A 16,695-nucleotide genomic window follows, 5' to 3' on the forward strand; every position below is an offset into this window, starting at 1 on the left:
ACACCGTGCACACCCCCCTCCGAGCTGCACAGCACCCAGCTCAGTAAGTACAAAGAAAAGTGCTTGTTGTAACTGCTTACGTTGGTACAAATTGAGAGGGGAAAAGGCCTCAACAGGACCTGTCATTTCCTGTTTTCTAGGAGGGAAAAAACCCCTCCAGACCACACAAGACAGACAAATCTAGAATGTTCTCACAGTGTATCCTGGTTAGACTAAAAAACCCAAACCTGTGAAAATTGGATGGGGGGGGGGGAATAAACTACCCTGACAAAATCCAGTCACTTAACTCAAAGTTTCCTATTTGCTTTGAATCACTCACCTGAATTAATTCATCTTTCTACAGCAGAGTCCTTGGCTGGCTCTTCAGACCTTAATTGTGTGCTGACAACCAGCGTGTGCACGCGGAGTTGAGCAAGAGCTGTGTCCATAAAATAACAATCGAGTTACACCTTGGCTGATGGACCAGGAGTGTCTGCTGCAACACCTCTTGTCAGAGGTGTATTTATAGAACCAGTGGCCAGCTCATTTCCTGAGCGGGCTGTAGCCACAGCCAGGGCTCATTTACATAGACATCATAAAACAGGGTGAAAAATTGCCGCGGCAACTTGTCCTCAGTTTGTTGTATCAAACAGCAGAGCTGCTTGTGGCTGTTTGAAAAATGTGAAGGGCAGTGCTGATGTGTGTCACAGGGGTTGCCCCTAAGCTGGTAAAATGAGTCTGTTCTTAAAGCCCTGATGGTGCCTTTTCTGTAATTCCTGTTTATCAGGTACCCTGGTTGTTGCTGCAGGGACGTGCTGGGAGCAGGCAGAGCTTTGCAGGTGACAGGTATGGCAGGAGCAGAGGCTGTGGGCAGGGTTGGGGGCTGCTGGGCCAGCTGGGTAAGGACAGGTTAGTCACTTCCTCTGGGGAGCAGGTAGGATGTACCTAACTTCCCAGAGCTGCTGAGAGCTGGAGAAAAACACAGAGATAATCCCAGCTTACCAGGAATGGACCTTTCCACAGGCTGGGTTTGCAGTTCTGGCCTGGCCAGACAGTGAACTCAGGCTTTATGTTGTCCGAGAAGACCCAAGAATGGGTTGGACCTGCTGCAGGAGATGACACCAGACCCAACAGAGCTGAGGCCTGAACAGTCCCAAGGTTGTCCCACCGCTGTGGAGAACCTCAGCTGGCTCTCACCATTTCCAGCCCCACTGGGAAGCCAGGCTTGGGAGAAAATCCTCGTTGTTCCTCGCTGTACTGTGGATGTAACCCCTGGTGTCATTCCTCACGAGCCTGGAGCTGTCCTGCATCAGCTGGAGAGATGAATGTCCCTGCGAGGCTGACGAGGCACTGTGGCTCATCCCCCAGATTCCCCAGCTCGACAAGTCCTTACTCATCAGCTTGTTCAGAGCAGGGAGTTCACGAGGGGCCCTGGGAGCCCCAGCAGGACATTTCTCAGCGGGTGGCAGCAGGAGGCACGAGCTGTGGGTGCTGACAGGGCTGCCGGAGGTGTGCCCGCGCCAGGGCTGGGCCCTCGCCTCCTGTCGCAGAGTCCAGAGGCACCTGCACGAGGCGTGTCGGGCAGCCTGATGCCTCACCTCTGCCCATGTGGAGGCGGAGGGAGGAGGGCCCAAAGACATGTCCCTTCACGCTCGCAACAGCTGAAAACGGAGAAGGAAACTCCTTGGAGCCTTTTTTAGCAGCGCAGGAGGCCTCGCTGGCCCGCTCCCGCCCCAGGAGCCCTCCCGGACTCCAGGACTCTGGGGGGGTGGCAGTCTCGCACCCGCCGGGCGATGAACATCGCAAGGAGAAGACTCTTCTACAGACAGGAGGTGAACAAAACCCTCTGGGAGCTGCCCAGGAGATACACGTCCCTGCAGCCGGTGGGCTCTGGCGCCTACGGCTCCGTGTGGTGAGTGGGGTCCCGGCTGCTCCGCGGGGCGAGCTGGGGGTGGAATGAGGGGAAACGAGGAGGCACTTGTCAGCACCCCTCCATTAGGAAAGGCCATTTGCATGTGTGATGAAGGGTGGTTTGCCTCCTGCTCTGGCAGCGGTTTAGAGACTTGGTCACTTGAAGAAACTGAGCTGTTCCTGTGGTCAGCCTGGGTGGGCAGCAAGGGCAGCGTTTCCCATCCGAGCTCAGCTCGGGGGGCAGCCTTGGGAGGAGCAGGGAGGTCCTGGGTGCACTTCAAAGTGTCACCTTCATGTCTGGTTTGGGTCTGGCTTGGTCTTCACCTTGCATTAAGGCTCCTGTCTGGCAGCAAAGTTGGGGGGAAAATACGTGGGGGTCTGAGAGCAATCTGTAGGTGATGGCAGAGGTGGGTACTGGAAGAGGAGTGGTTGCAGTGTGTCCTTGAGGCTGCTGCTGGGCTGCCTGGGGAAAGGAGCTGACCAGTATGACCTCTGCCTTGATACTGCTTCCAGCTTGAATTCTTAAAATAGATAGAAGTTATTGTAAAGCAGGATCAGTAACAGACTTCCCTCCTGGCTGATAATCCTCAAGCTATGAAGGGAGCAGCACGAGCTGCTGTTAATTAATGAGCTGGGCAAAGGTGGCTGTAGTGAGAGGAGGCAGAGGGCAGATTGTCTTGGTGCACTCTGGTGAACTGGAGGAGGCGAGTGAGTCTTTGGCAGGTTAAACATGAAGCAGCCCATCGATGGGATCTGAGCTGAGCCCTTGTTTCATAACACACCGAGCTGGGGAAAAAAATAATAAAGGTGTGTCCCATTTTGTGGGTGTTGGGCAAAGTCTGTCTGTGCCCTGGGGCTGCCCCTGGCTGTGCCCCTTCCCCACTTTGCTGTCCAGATGCATTTCAGCTTCTGAGAAATGCTGCAATAGCACAAGACTAACCTCGAGTTTTAAAGTATTTTCCCAGGGGGCTTTTTCTGGGCTTTATCATAAAGCAGAAAGACTAAAAGAAAAAAAGACAAGACCAAAAAAAAAGGACGAGGGAAATCCTTGCAAAGATTCCCTGCCCGACAGAAAAACACAACCAACAGTAACAAATCTTTTCCTGGTCCCTGTGAAAGCCTCGGCCCCTTTGGAGGTCTCGGGGAAGCCAAGAGCTGTATGGTAGGGACAGGGCTCGGCAGGGAGGGCTCGGTGCCGATTCGTGTGCTAGGCAGGGGGGGAACCTGTGGAGCGAGGGTTTGCTGTCCTCTGCTGGGGACGGCTGGGAAGCTTTCGAAGCACAGTTACTCCGAGCTGCCGGATTTTACACCTCCTCTAGCAGCTGAGAAACTGGGGAATAACAGCAAAGATCTGTTTCTTCAGTCAAAATCTGTAGTGATTTGGCTTCCAGCTAAATGGAATAGTGGAAGGAGAATCCTCTGACCCCTCCAAGCCCTGATCTCTGCCAGCTGAGGCAGGGACACAGCTCTGACTGCCCCATCCCATCCCAGGCTCCAGCCCTTCCTGTGCTGGGAAAACTTTGTGCTGTGCTGTCCCCACCTGCTGAAGTCCTGAACTCGAGACAAGTCTTTGCTGTCTTAAGTATCCCATGGCATCTTCAGCCTCACATAGCTGTTCCTGCACTTCCTTTGCTTTTCCCAGATGAGTGCAGTGATGAAAAAGCCACCATACCAAAGCTCCCAAAGGATAAGGTGTGTTTTGCTCTCATCACATACAACTTAGAAGGGAATTGAAATGTCCAAGAGCCTGGTGGTATTGGGGAGGATAATGAGAGCTGTTGATAGCCCAGGCTGCTGGAGGACACACCACAACTGATCACCTGTGGCTGACTGTTGGAGAAAGCTGTGGAGGAGATGTGTAAGGTTTGCAGTGAGGGGCTGACAGAACCCCTGTGGTGCAATGACACCTCTCTGGAAAACACTGAGAACCCTGAATTACTGAGGTAATGGTTCTGCCTGAGAACCTTCCTCCTCACTCCTTATCTGGTGAAACCTGGAGCAGCCTTTGCAATCTGATCAGAGAACCTCCAGAAGCAGAGAAAGCATTGCAGGATCGCCCTGTCCAGCTGCGAGCAGCAGACATGACCAGAGGGAATAACACATCACCTCTCCAGCCATAGCTGTTGTACCAGCTTCTTGTTACCTTTTTAACACTCTCATTTCCAGCCAGACTGCTTTGACACAAAAGCACATGTCTAGCATCAAAGATCCCCAATGCAGGAGAACTAATACCAGCAGCCTGTGTTTGCAGTGTGTGACATCCACTGTCTGCTCTAGAATACGACAGACGTGACTTGATGAACCTTAAAAGACAACAACCTATAGGCAGATGGCAAAGCAGAAGTTGCTTTATTCCTTTATCTTTGTGTGTTAGGGAAGGAGAAGGCAGAGTTAGAACTAATCCTGATCTTCAACCTTTTGTGTTTCCCTCTTCTCACAGCTCCAGCTCTTTTCTGCAGGTTAAGGGGGATAAATATGAGCCTCTAAGGCTTTGCTTGGTGTCACACCTGGTCCTCCAAAGAGGCTGAGGCCCAAAGTCATTCAGAGTAACATCCATGTGTGCAGAGCCTCACGGGGTTTCTCAGGGCTCCTTCCTTTGCTTTTCTTCTGTGAGCTCCAGGATGGGCTCTTCTCTAAAAGACCTTTAGTATTGCAAAATATGTTAAAGCATCCTGCTGATAGGACTGGGTTTTACTTGTTCCTCCATAGTTCAGCCATAGACAAGAAGACAGGGGAGAAAGTGGCTATCAAGAAGCTTTGCCGCCCGTTCCAGACCGAGATCTTTGCCAAGAGAGCGTACAGAGAGCTCATGCTGCTCAAGCACATGCAACATGAGAACGTGAGTGCTCGTTCTTCTGTTTCTGCTGAAACAAGGGGGGATCTTCTTGCCACCTGGGAGCAAGTCCTTTCTGGTGGCATCACCTCTTTTAATTGAGAGGTCCTGGTGCTTGGCACGTGCAGGCAGTCTCGGGGTTTAACTGCTCACTGTCTGCTGCGCCCAGTTGGCACCAGGCTGAAGCAGATGTGTAATGGGTGCTCCTGTAAATTAGTAAGATGAAAAGCAGCTGTGTAGCATAGCAAGGAGTCCCTGGATTCCTCAGATGGAGTTCATGATGCTCACCCATGTGTGTGTGGGAGCTGCTGCCAGTCCCACGTGCACATTAAACACTTTCCAGGTTTAAACGTGGACTTCTTTTCTCCATCAGGTTATTGGGCTGCTCGATGTCTTCACCTCTGCCAGCTCCTACCAGGGATTCCAGGACTTGTAAGTTGGAAGCTCATGTCCACCCTGTCTAGACTCAGCCACAGGGCCCCAGACAGCAGATTCTGTGATCTAGTGACAGGGTAACAGGGCAGGTTAAGGTGCAGACACACAGACTGAGTTGAAAAGAGGCCAGACTACAGCCAGCCATCCCCAGACAGTGAGGAGAATCAAAAGCACAAGTCAGTTCCCGCAGCTAAAACACACAAACAACTCCTATGGCCAGGAGAAGCCGGTAGGTACAGGCCAGTGTATGTCATGAAGAGGCACCACATCATGTGTAGCATGATCTGTGCCTGTGGGATGGCTGAGCAAAGAGGCTGCACTCACACTGAGAGAGTTTTTGTCAGGCCCTGGAGTAATTAAACTGAGGATTTTAAAGATCTGCCTTTCTTTCCATCTTAATTCTGGCTGTTCTATGTTTTTTCCTTTGGTGTTTCCCTCAGTGTGGATGGTCAGGTTGGACGAGGCGTTTTCCCTTCCCCATCCTTGGCCACAAGCAGCATGTGCCTGGCTCTGGGTTTCTGGCTGATGTCTGAGTATTTAGCAGCCTCCAGGAAAAGTGTTTGAAGGTTCTCAGAGCAGTTCCTGCTGGAAAACCCTCAACTAATTAGCAGTCTCAGCAGGCAGGCCAAAGGCTGGAGAAAGATAGATGTTGTCTTCCGAGGCAGAGCTGGAGAACGCTACAAAGATGAACTTGGGAGCCAACACAGCAGTTTTGCAAGACTCTGTAAAGCTGCACAAGATGTTTCAGCTCCCAGATGGTTTAAAGCCTTCTGGAATTGAATATTGCTCGAGGTCTAAAGTAAACTAATTCAGGATTGTTAAGGCTTGGAAGAGCCTTGTTTTTGCCATCAGATACCCAATTTAAGGAGAGGAGAAAAAGCACCTTTCAGAGCAGATTGAAGTCCCAATGTCACTGCAGGCTGTGCTAGTGAGCCAGGAGCAGTGTCACAGCTTCTTGTAGTTACAGCAAGCTACAGAGCCAAAAAAACCCAACCCCAAGTGAGAAGAAGGCTTAGTCTGGCTCCCTGTTTTCCTTCTACACTCAGGGCCTTGTCTTACTGCCTTTTAGCTACCTGGTGATGCCATACATGCGGACAGACTTACAAAAGATCATGGGACATGAATTCAGTGATGAAAAGATCCAGTACCTGGTCTACCAAATGCTGAAAGGGCTAAAGGTAGGTGGGTCTGGAGGAGTTTAGTGACTCCTTGTGTCTCCTCTGGGTTGACCATAACTAAACCCCCTCCTAACACTATATAGGAAGATTTGGGGCAGTTGTGGCATCCCCTGACAACAGATGTGTGCTGTTGGACTGCCCTTGTTCTAGCACACATCAATAAAATGACTGTTGATGTCTGTCAGTTGACAGTCACAGACCTTGTGATGCTTTCTCCATGACAGTGGTTGCATTGCTCTTTGACTTGTCAAAACCCTTAGCAAAGCTCTGCCTAGAAAGCAAGAGGCTGGCAGCAAGGGCAACTTCTGCTGAATTCCTGACAGCGAATTCCTTCTCAGAGGAGAAGAGAGAGGGGGTCATTTTCTATTCAATGGGATCAGGAAGGAACATGCTGCTGTAACAGGCTTTGGGGGAGCAGAAAGCAGTTGCTGCAACCCTTGGGATGTAGAGACAGTGTCTTGAGATACTGCCCTCAGTAACATTCTGTGGCAGAGCAGCAGCTCACAGGCAGGAATGAGTGTGCCTCCATAACATTGTCCCCCAGATCATTATTAGCTTGAGTTTAAATAAAAGAGGAAGAACACACAGAGGGTTTAACTGGTGTGATAGCAGCCAGCTTTTGCAATCTGATGTTGAAATGATGAGATTTTTTTTTCATGTGGTTTAATACCCCAAAATAACAAAGTTTTCATGTTGTTTACTGACCTGTAATCTCGATGCCTTTGGGACTTTGAAGCTATTAGTGTCCTTGCTCCAAGGAGCTATAGCTCCACATCTCCTCTTCTGCTCTGGGTCTCTTCTTTCCACTGCCAATATCATTGCAAATGCTGTCGGAAATTCAGTCCAGAGATTTCTTTCCAATCTGCTGCCCTGGGGGCTGGGGACCCACAGTGGGCTGCAGACTTGTGTTCTCAGCAAGTTCTTGTTTGTAGCTGTTGTTTCTCTGCTGGAGAACAGAAGATCTTGTCTGCTGGTGCTCACATTGTGGCTCCTCTTTTTCTTGCAGTATATTCACTCAGCTGGCATCGTCCATAGGGTAAGTTCAGGTGTGCTCTTACTCTGATTTGTGTCTGTTTAGGAGAAACACTGCTTGGTTGTACGGTTGTTAAGCCACTAAGAGCCTTGTCTGCTCTGAGGTCTCTCTGGCGTCCTCCCTCTTTGCCCTCCTTTGCCACGTGTGTGTTTGGATTTGCTCCTTTGTGCAGCATTTTGAGGAAATGCTGTAATTTTTGATGAGCTGAGAAGCATTTTGGGCTGCTTTTGGAAGCAGAACTGTTTCAGAAAAAAAGAAATAGTAATGTAAAGCTGTAGAATGTGGCAAGTGTGGTGTCTGCTGGCTCAGGATGTGATGGGACCCCATCAAAGGGGAGCAGAGGTTTGGCTGCAGTTCGTGTGGATATGTTGCAAATGAAAATATCCTTATTGTCTGCTCTTGCCTGTTGTAGGACCTGAAGCCAGGCAACTTGGCTGTGAATGAAGACTGTCAGCTCAAGGTAGGTGGAAAAGCAGCACTTGGTAGCACATAACACATCAGATCGTGAAGGAACTGCCCTGCCAGCAGGAATTTGGCACTGTCATGTTTCCTCTTGCCTTCTGAGACACAATTGGAGGTGTTTTGTTACTCAGTGGTTGCAGGCAGTGGGAAATACTCACCTGCTGATGTAACTTGCTGAATCATGGTCCAAGACTTGGAATGAACATCCTGTCGCCGTCACTCCTGCGGCACAGCAGCTCCTAACGACTTCCTAAGTAAATTCAGTACTGCTGAGCAACACTTGCATTGGGTGAGCAATCCCTGATGGGTAACTGGATTCAGCCACAGTTACCCTTTGGTTCTCACTGACATGATGGTTGTGACTCCAGACAAAGATGTTTTGAGGATTGCTCCGAAGTGGTTGCTGGCAGCTCGCTGGTGCAGTGCCCTAGCAGGCCTTTGGCTGAAATGTATATCATAGGGAATGGCTGGAGGAAAGGGGAAATGGCTCTAGGAAAAGCTGTAAAGGTTGTCTCAAGCTATGTTTATCTCCAGTACTGAGGGCAAGGCCATCCCCTGTCAGCTACAAGGTGTTCTCATTAAAAGAGTGAGTCATGGTGGCCTGGGAGATGCCTTTGCTGCCAGCTTACAGCACAACTCAATTAAATAAAGCTTACAGAGATGAAACTTAAGCATCAGGAAAGGAAATGACCTTCCAGCTAGCACACAGCACTGATCCTTTTGGCAGGGTCTTTCCACAACAACTGGTTTTGCAGCTGGCTTGCAATTTACAGCGGGATTAAGACAAACCTGTTACTTCTCTGAACCATCCCGTGGGTGGCTGTGGTATAGCTGGAGCTTCATTATTATCCAATGGGATCTACCTCCTTTCCTCCTGGAAGCAGATTCTCACTTGCCTGTAGGATTTCTCTTTTCTTTCCTGCCTTTCCTTCTCTCTCTTCCTTTGGTGAACTACAGATCTTGGATTTTGGCTTGGCCAGACACGCTGATGCTGAAATGACAGGCTACGTGGTCACACGCTGGTACAGAGCCCCAGAGGTCATTCTGAACTGGATGCATTACAACCAGACAGGTGAGCAGCGTGGGGCAAACCTCACCTAATTCTCCAGAGGCTTTTCTTGTTGATCATCAGTGTCCCCTGGATCAGAGGGAGTCCCAAAGCTGTTGCACAACTCCCAGATCTAGTGCCTGCGGGAAATGATGGCAGCAGAGATTTCAGCAGCATAGAAAGAACAGGAGAGGGTGGAAAATGGGATTGAAATTGGTGCTTGCTGCAAGCAACAAAGAAAGCAAAAGCCCTAGAAATTGTTGCTGCCTTTTTACAGTCCTGTTTTCCTTTCTTTTCCCCTCTGCACAGTGGATATCTGGTCTATTGGCTGCATCATGGCAGAAATGCTGACTGGGAAAACGCTGTTCAAAGGAAGAGACTGTATCCTTTCAAGCTGAACCTTTTCCCTGGGGGGAGTTAAGAATTCTTGGGGTGTGTGACAGGGCTTTTATGAATGAGGCTACTGGAAAAATAGGTGTCAGTCTGGTTTACCAGGAGATAATCACAGGGACCCATCTTTTTGGTGAGGAAAACAGAGAAGATGGGGGGAAGGATGTGCACAGGCAGATGTCCTGGCAGTTGTGCCAACAAAATTAACCATTGATGGAGATGGCACTCTCAGGAAAGAACCTAAAAAAGCCTTGGAGCTCTTTTTGCCAGGCTGGGTCTCTGCTAGTGCAGCTCTGTTGGGTTTGTATCACAACCTACTTGTGGGTCCCACGTGTCTGGGGCTCTCCAGCACCCATCCCACAGGCTGAGCTGTGAGGGTGTCCAGGGCTCCCTCCCAGATGGATGATCTTTAACACAGCCTGCCAGACCTGGATCAGCTGACTCAGATCCTGAAAGTAACGGGATATCCAGGAGAAGACTTTGTGGAGAAGCTGGAGGACAAGGCGGTAAGAAGAGTCGCTGTGGGTTTGGGTCTGGCTGACAGAGGTGTGGTGGGGAGAGGTGACCTTGGCTGTGTCTTTGAGATGGGGGCTGCTGTGAGGAGGAGCAGCTGCAGCCTTTTCCCCCTGGCAGGGGAGATGTTTCTCTTTGCTGGTGGCATATCTGATGGATTTGGTGTTGTGCTGGGAACTGGTGGGGACTGCAGGGGCTCTCGGGTGAGGTGTCTGACCCCCAGCAAAGCACCAACCTCCTCTGTTCTCCACTTTGGTCCTTCAAGCAGGGAGATTTCTGTACCTCAGTTGATAAAAATAGTTCCTTGCAATCTGGTCACTGAAATGTGACATCTGGGATGATTTGCTGCTCTTTTCATTTGCCTTTGCTCATCTGAGCTGTGAGACCCAAGAGCTATATTCCCAGCCCCCTCACAGTTGTCCACTTGCAGTAAATGTGCTCTTCTTTCCCTTTCAGGCTAAGAATTACATCAAGTCCCTTCCTAAAAACCCCAAGAAGGATTTGTCTGTGCTTTTCCCCAAAGCCAATCCTCAGGGTAAGTCACCTCTAGTGCTTCTCAAGTTTTCACAGCTGGAAAGGAGTCACAGCTCCAATCTTATTTCTCCTCTTTCTCATAATCTCTTACTACTTTCTCCCTTGCAGGTTGTGCCCCTGCCCCTCCCCAGGCCAAATATGTGCTAATTAAAAGCCAAATGATTCTTTATTGGTGTTACAGTGGTGATGTTCTGCTGTTCTTGGCCATTTACTTTGGTTTTTCTTCATTCATTTTTCTAGTATGAATTATCTTCTGTTAGTTATTTATTTTTAAATGACACAGCCTGTAACACACAGTGTTGAAGGAAGAGAGAACCTTCTGCCTCTTGTACCAACAAGCTCCTCTTCATTCATTATGATTTCCTAGCCCCACATCTAAGGCATCACAGTCCACTGAGACTTGCTGAGAGCCCCACAGTCCACTCCAGCTGGGTTGGGTTTTTTTTTAGTACAGCTTAGTATCTGTTTGTTGAACACCTGGATCTGTTGATACTTAACAGGCAGTTGAGATGGGCAATTTTCAGGGTAAAATCAATCTCTGACAAGGAGCTCTGTTCCCAAGTAGATTAGAGGTGAGAGCGAGCAAAACTCTTCTAAAAGCCAAGAGGGGAAAAAAGCATTAAGCTGTTAAAACCAAGGGGAAACAGGGCTGAGAGTCTGGTTGGTATCTGAGTCTCCTGCCTTCCTGTTTACCAGGGATGTATAGATTTCTGTATCGATTGCTCGTGTTAAGACTGCTTTGAGTTGCAGGCTCAGAGTGAAAGCAAATGATTAAAACTGAAGGACACCTTAAAGTTACTGGCTTGCTCTTCATGTTCTCACAGCTCCATCTCTGCAGCAAGGCTTATTCGAGACTAATTTGTCATTTCTGCCCAGTTTACATCTCCAGTTCTGTTAGTGAGAGCTCCATGAAGCTCTCACTTTGTGTCCCCACTGAAGGGAGCTCTGCGCTCCCTTGGCCAGGTTGAGGGATCACTTTCATTTTCAGGTCTGGAGAATACAGGACTGGGAACACTAATCCCATCACTTGTAGGGTTCATGCACACGATGCCTGTTGTCCATCACACCTTCCTTAGCCCTGTTGGTGTCTCCTCCTACAGCAGTGGACCTGCTGGACAAGATGCTGCAGCTGGACGTGGAGAAGCGCCTTACGGCGACAGAGGCTTTGGCTCACCCCTATTTCGACCAGTTCCGAGACGTCGAGGAGGAGACAGAAGCCCAACAGCCCTATGATGATTCTCTGGAACATGAAAAGCTTTCAATAGATGAGTGGAGAAGTAAGTTTTTCTTTGAAGTTCCTGTCTAACACGGGACTTTCCTGCCCCTCTCTCTTTCCTGTGCACACGCTGAGTAAAGCTGCGGTTGCCTGCTGCTGCCTTGATGATCATGCACATTTCTCTTGCCTTCCTCTTATGCATTCAGCAAAGATCCCTCGAGCTCTTCAGACAGATTCTCTTTGCCTCTCTGCTTTGTCTCTTGCATATCCTGCCACATCCTCTCCCCTCGATACCTCTCTCCTCTCTGCACATGTAACAGTCGAACTTTCCGTCTTCTCAAGTCACACACTCACGGTTGCTTTGTTCTGTTTTTCAAGAGCACATTTACAAGGAGATCTTGTCCTTCAGCCCCATCGCACGTAAGGACTCAAAGAAGCGAAGTGGGATGTCATTGTAGTGACTGTGACCCAGAGTCACTTCTCCTGGGTGACTGATTGGACAGACCCCGCACTGCTCAGCTGGTGGCCAGCCTGTGGGACTTCCCTGTGTGCCAACAGGAAGATGACACCGTGCTGTGAGCACTGGACTTTGTTCTCGTGAAGGGGGGAAGCACCCCTGAGAGTTTTCAACACAAAAGATAAATATATTCGCATTGAAACTTGAACTGGGAGAGTGTGACCTGGTGTTTCCTTGGGTTTTTTCCATTTTCATCCACTTGAGAGAGCAGAGGTTTCCCTGCTCCCTCCTCATTAGCCTTTCCAAGCACAGGTTTTAGTACATAAATTATGGATAAGGTAAAGGAAAAGGTAAAATTGTCTGGGAAGTGAGTCCCAAGCTAAATAATCAGAAATAGTGAATTTCAGTGTAACAAGACTTTCTCCAGTCCCCTTCCCCTGAGCACTGAAACAGCATCCAGCCCAGTGAGGCTGCTGGGATGATGTCAGCTCCAGGGCACCACAGGCATCCAGTCCATCATGGGCTCAGTCTGTGCTCTCAGCACACAGACCAACCAGACAGTCACCTGGATCCTCCCTCCAGGGAAAGTTTGTTCCATCTTTTGGTTCTACACCATGCAAAGTCATTCAAATTTCAAAGTGTGTTTTGATCTTTAAAGTACTGGATGTACTCTGAGGTACACTGACACCATCTGAAGCCTGGCAGTTTTTGATGTCTATGCAGCAGTATGGCCCAAGCCACCAGCCAAACACCTGGGTGTTTGCTGGAAACGTTATTGCCATTAGAACAGGGGAGAGATGAAAAACAATGAGAAGAACAAAACAAGGGAATGGGATCTGAAAGCAGCTGTGATGTTGTTATTAGAGCAGTCTGTCTGCAGGCTCTTGCCTTGGTGGGTTGGGCTCTGGTACGAGCATGGAAATGCTTCTGCTTCAGAACACAAGTGAAATGTCTCCCCAGGGTGGGATATGTCAGGATGGCAAATGTGGCAGAGCAGGATTTGGGGAGTAAGGGGCACTCTAAAGTAGCTCCCAAGTCTGATACTTTCATTACACAAACATCTGGCTCAGCAATCTTTCTGATGTATCTTGGTCTTCTGGACATCTCTCACTTGTCCTCTTGCCCTACAGCCCACATGCACTTGTGTGGCTTCAGCCCTGAGTCTTGACTGGTGGTGTCAGCACCAGGAGATCAGAGTGTGTTTTGGAGACTTTTTCCCTTCCTCCTCTATGCTCAGAAGTTCTCATCACTCATATATTAAACAATTGCCAAAGCTTCCAAAGTGCAGTGGAGCCTTTGGGGGCTTTTTATCCCCCCTCTGCAGTTCTACAGAACGGATTTGGTTTTTTCCCCTTTATTCCTGCCTGAACTATGAATGAGAATGCTTCACTCCCACAAAAACCCTTTACATATGCATTAGTGCAGCCCTCAGCCTGTCACACACTGCCTTAACCATCACTTTGGTTAATAATTACAGTCCTGGAAACGCTAATTGCTAACGCAACATTTGTGGAGGTGCCTGAGCTCTGCTTCTGCTGAGCAGGACATAAGCACCCAGCTGCCTGTAAGGTGTGATTCTCAAACTGGGCATTACCTGCAGCTTTGCTGATGGATGGAAAGTGTTAGCTTTCTTGAATGGACTCTGATAAACCTCTGGAGAGGTGTGAGCTGTGTGTTAATGTTAGTGTGGAGAAATGCCTGACCAGCAAGGGAGCTGTGACTGACTCTGTGGTCTGACAGAGGCTGCACAGGAGCTCAGGCTGCTGCCATGGGTCTCTCTTGCAGAGGTGTCCATCCCAACATCCATCCCAGAGACAAGTGTCTGCTGCACAGGAGCCCAGAGCACACAGTCCCCAGGGCTATAGAAAAGTGGATGAGTTTGGTCATACACATAGCATTTCTCACCTCTCCACCCCTGCTGTAGCTGCTGAGTCATGCTGGATTGGTTTCACCAGGACATACACTGGCAGTGCTCCCTCATCTTCTTTGCCTGAAGTGGTATCTGAGTTTGCTGCACAGACCTCAAAACTGTAACATCACCACAATTTTCTGAGCTCTCTTCTCCCCTGGGACCCAGACACAGTGATGTTGTGCTTCTTGTCTGTGTCTCTGCTGCAGCTCATGGCTCAGCACAACAGCCCTCCAGCAACTGGAGCGTTTTGATAGGATGGTGCTGATGTTATCCCACTGCAGCTGCACAGATGCTCTGTGCTGATGAGACATGGTTTCTCCTGGCTCTTATCTCTCTGGGCCATGTCCAAGCCCTTTGCCTCACTCTGCTCTTAGGTAGGGACAGTGAGCATGGCACTACTGTGATGTTCCCTCCATTCCCTTCACATGCAATGGTTTTGTTGCAAAGTGCCCCAAAGAGCTCGGCTGGGGGACATGCAGTGGTGTCCTGCTGCCTCTGGTTTGAAGAGAGGAAAGGACCATCCTTTCTTCTTCCTGTGAGACAACTGGTGTTGAACCATGGAAGGGAGATGTTCCAGCTGCAGCAGTCAAACAGCAGTTGGAATATTGTCCTTTTGAACCTGGCATTGGCCTTGGCTGCTGTGGCCACTGCCTAATCTTTAACAGAGGGCAGCTCTGCTGCTGCCATAAACATCTCTGAGAGCTGCAGATATTTTATGCTCTGGTCAAATAAAGGTTAGTAGTTAGCAGTGGTGTGTGCAAACACACAGGGGGGTACCTCAGAGCTGTGGCTGAGGCAGGCTGGCCTCATGTCTGTACAGAGCCATGGACACAGAGGGGCAGGGAGGAGTCTGAAAAGTTCATTTTGTGGAGGAAAAAATTATTAAACCCATGGAGACTTCTGTAGCAGAGAGCTTTCCTTCAGCAAGGCATCTGCCCCTGCAGACAGCTCATAAACTGCTTTACGTGGGGATTTAGGGTGTGACTTGCCCCTCTTCACAAGGGGAGAGGCAGGCCTGAAGAGTACTGGAGTGTAATGTTGGCTGAGGGACAAAACCTCTTGACAATAGCCCTGTACTGAGCAGCCTACTGGGCACTGAAATGGAACCCTTGTAGTTCTAAAGAGTAACCTGAGGTGCCCTTTGGGAACTGTGTCTGACCACAGGATGAGCACAGAGGAGGCTCTGGGGGCTCCTGACAGTGAGAACAAGTGGGAACACGAGTGGGCTATGTAGGTTTTGCTGTTACAGCAACCATTAGTCGCCCTTGTCTTGGGGATGGTGTGTAAACCCACGGCATGGGGATGGCTTCAGGATCACTCTGCTGCTTATCCTTCTAGAAAGTGTTTTCAGGGATGGTGTTTCTCAGCAGATTTTCAGGCTGCTGTGACACACGGCCCAGCACCTTCAGAGGCGTCTGTACATCGCTTTGTGCCATCCCACTCAACTTCAGGGGGCTACTCACATGCTTAAGCACAGCTCCAAATCTTTGCCAGGCTGAACCTAACGTGATTATAAGAAGCCAGTTCCAGTGCACATGTAGAGCAGTTTCCAACCAGGAGGCAGTTGGCAAAAAGTCTGTCGTATTTGAAAAGAAAAGAAATACACCAGAAGTGGTTTAGGGGGAAAAAAAAGCAGGTAAAACCTCCTGCTAAAGCAGAATTAACCTGTCACATACAGGAGAGGAAACTGGGATAGTGAAGTTGCTCATCAGTTGTTGAAATGTATTTACTGTTTCATTATCTTCCCAACTCAGAAGCAGAAAGGCCCCTGGTTTTGTTTTGCCCTCAGGGGACAGCAGGCTGCTGCTGCACAGCTGCTCCTTTGGGGTTAGGGGATGTAAATCAGTGAGCCCCGAGGCTTTTCTTTCTAAATCCTCACTGGGTTATTCTTCATGCAGGACAAGAACAGGATCAGTTGTTGAGTTCTGAGACGTTAACAGTGGATTCTTTAAAAAGCACACAGAGAAAGAAGCGCTCAGGTGCTGACACACAGGACAGTTCAGCAGTAAGTAACACGTTTTCCCCCATGCTCTTAAGGCTTCAACAAGCTCTGGTCCAAGCTGAGTACTTTGGGAAGCACACTTGTGGCATGGCTGCTCTCAGATCACCGGTTAGAGACAACAGATTTATAGCTGTATTGTAAATGAGGGAAAATAGCATTCATTTTTTTCCCTTTGAAAACAATTCAGTTACTTCTATCGATTCAGATGGTAACATTATGCAATACTCTGCACAATCTGAGTGGGAGGGGGAGCTACATATGCCCAACTATGTGGTATGCTCTATAAAAAAATAAGTGTAGGAGCCTCTGCAGTTCTTATCTCGCCACTCAGCTGCAAATTGAACTTCTTCCTTGCTCTTTCCTCTCCGTTCCCTCTCTCCCGCTGTCCTTCCACTCCATCACCCTTCCACACCTGAGGAGCCCGTGTGCACCTCGAGTACCACACTAGGAAATAAACACGGGCTCTTCTCGTGAGTTTGATGTTGCAAGGGCGGTAAAGCTCCAGGCTCTCTGGGGGTGCTGCCAGCTTGGGCTCTGGCGACGCTCCGGCACATTTTAGTGCGGGAACCTCTTGCCAAAAATAAAGCGGGTGCGGGATGAGAACACCGCAATGGGCTTGGGGCAAAAATGCGAGCGGCCTGGGGGCTCCCAGCGGGAAAGCACCGGACACACACCCGCTGCCTGCACCCCAACCCCGGCCAACCCCAACCCCGCAGAGGGGGAGCCACGCTCCCTCCGTCCGCCCCGTCACCCCGCAGCCCCCGGGGGTGGGAAGGCACGGCGGAGGGGCGG

The 16,695-nt window shown here is 49.6% G+C and overlaps 1 protein-coding gene and 1 long non-coding RNA gene across 5 annotated transcripts; one reads left to right on the forward strand and one right to left on the reverse strand.

Moving 5' to 3' along the window:
- Positions 1-424: 424 nt before the first annotated feature.
- On the reverse strand, positions 425-16,633 carry LOC133627559 (uncharacterized). Of its 4 annotated transcripts, none has more exons than XR_009820278.1 (5): positions 13,895-16,632; positions 8,929-9,019; positions 8,621-8,822; positions 7,042-8,273; positions 4,223-5,224 (listed from the first exon to the last, which is right to left on the reverse strand). It is a non-coding gene; the product is annotated as an uncharacterized LOC133627559 (long non-coding RNA). The 4 variants fall into 4 exon arrangements; XR_009820277.1 differs by having other exon boundaries at positions 7,042-8,298; XR_009820276.1 differs by lacking the exon at positions 4,223-5,224 and adding an exon at positions 425-2,676 and having other exon boundaries at positions 7,042-8,822; positions 13,895-16,633.
- Positions 1,712-12,181, forward strand: MAPK13 (mitogen-activated protein kinase 13). Its single transcript, XM_010196499.2, has 12 exons — positions 1,712-1,891; positions 4,600-4,729; positions 5,097-5,155; positions 6,228-6,336; positions 7,343-7,372; positions 7,782-7,829; positions 8,789-8,903; positions 9,189-9,260; positions 9,696-9,775; positions 10,239-10,317; positions 11,417-11,593; positions 11,911-12,181. Exons 1-12 carry the CDS (start codon positions 1,773-1,775, stop codon positions 11,988-11,990), a joined length of 1,098 nt encoding a protein of 365 aa, XP_010194801.1. The 5' UTR covers positions 1,712-1,772; the 3' UTR covers positions 11,991-12,181.
- Positions 16,634-16,695: the final 62 nt, after the last annotated feature.

The sequence above is a fragment of the Colius striatus genome, chromosome 22 (genome assembly GCF_028858725.1).
Source record: "Colius striatus isolate bColStr4 chromosome 22, bColStr4.1.hap1, whole genome shotgun sequence".
Lineage (NCBI taxonomy): Eukaryota > Metazoa > Chordata > Aves > Coliiformes > Coliidae > Colius > Colius striatus.

What these genes read in the sequence shown, in the direction of transcription:
- MAPK13 (XM_010196499.2), top strand. Translation starts at nt 1,773, where the DNA reads ATGAACATCGCAAGGAGAAGACTCTTCTACAGACAGGAGGTGAACAAA. An exon ending in AGCACATGCAACATGAGAAC is followed by an intron (nt 4,730 to 5,096) that starts GTGAGTGCTCGT and finishes TTTCTCCATCAG; the next exon opens with GTTATTGGGCTGCTCGATGT. An exon ending in ATGAAGACTGTCAGCTCAAG is followed by an intron (nt 7,830 to 8,788) that starts GTAGGTGGAAAA and finishes GGTGAACTACAG; the next exon opens with ATCTTGGATTTTGGCTTGGC.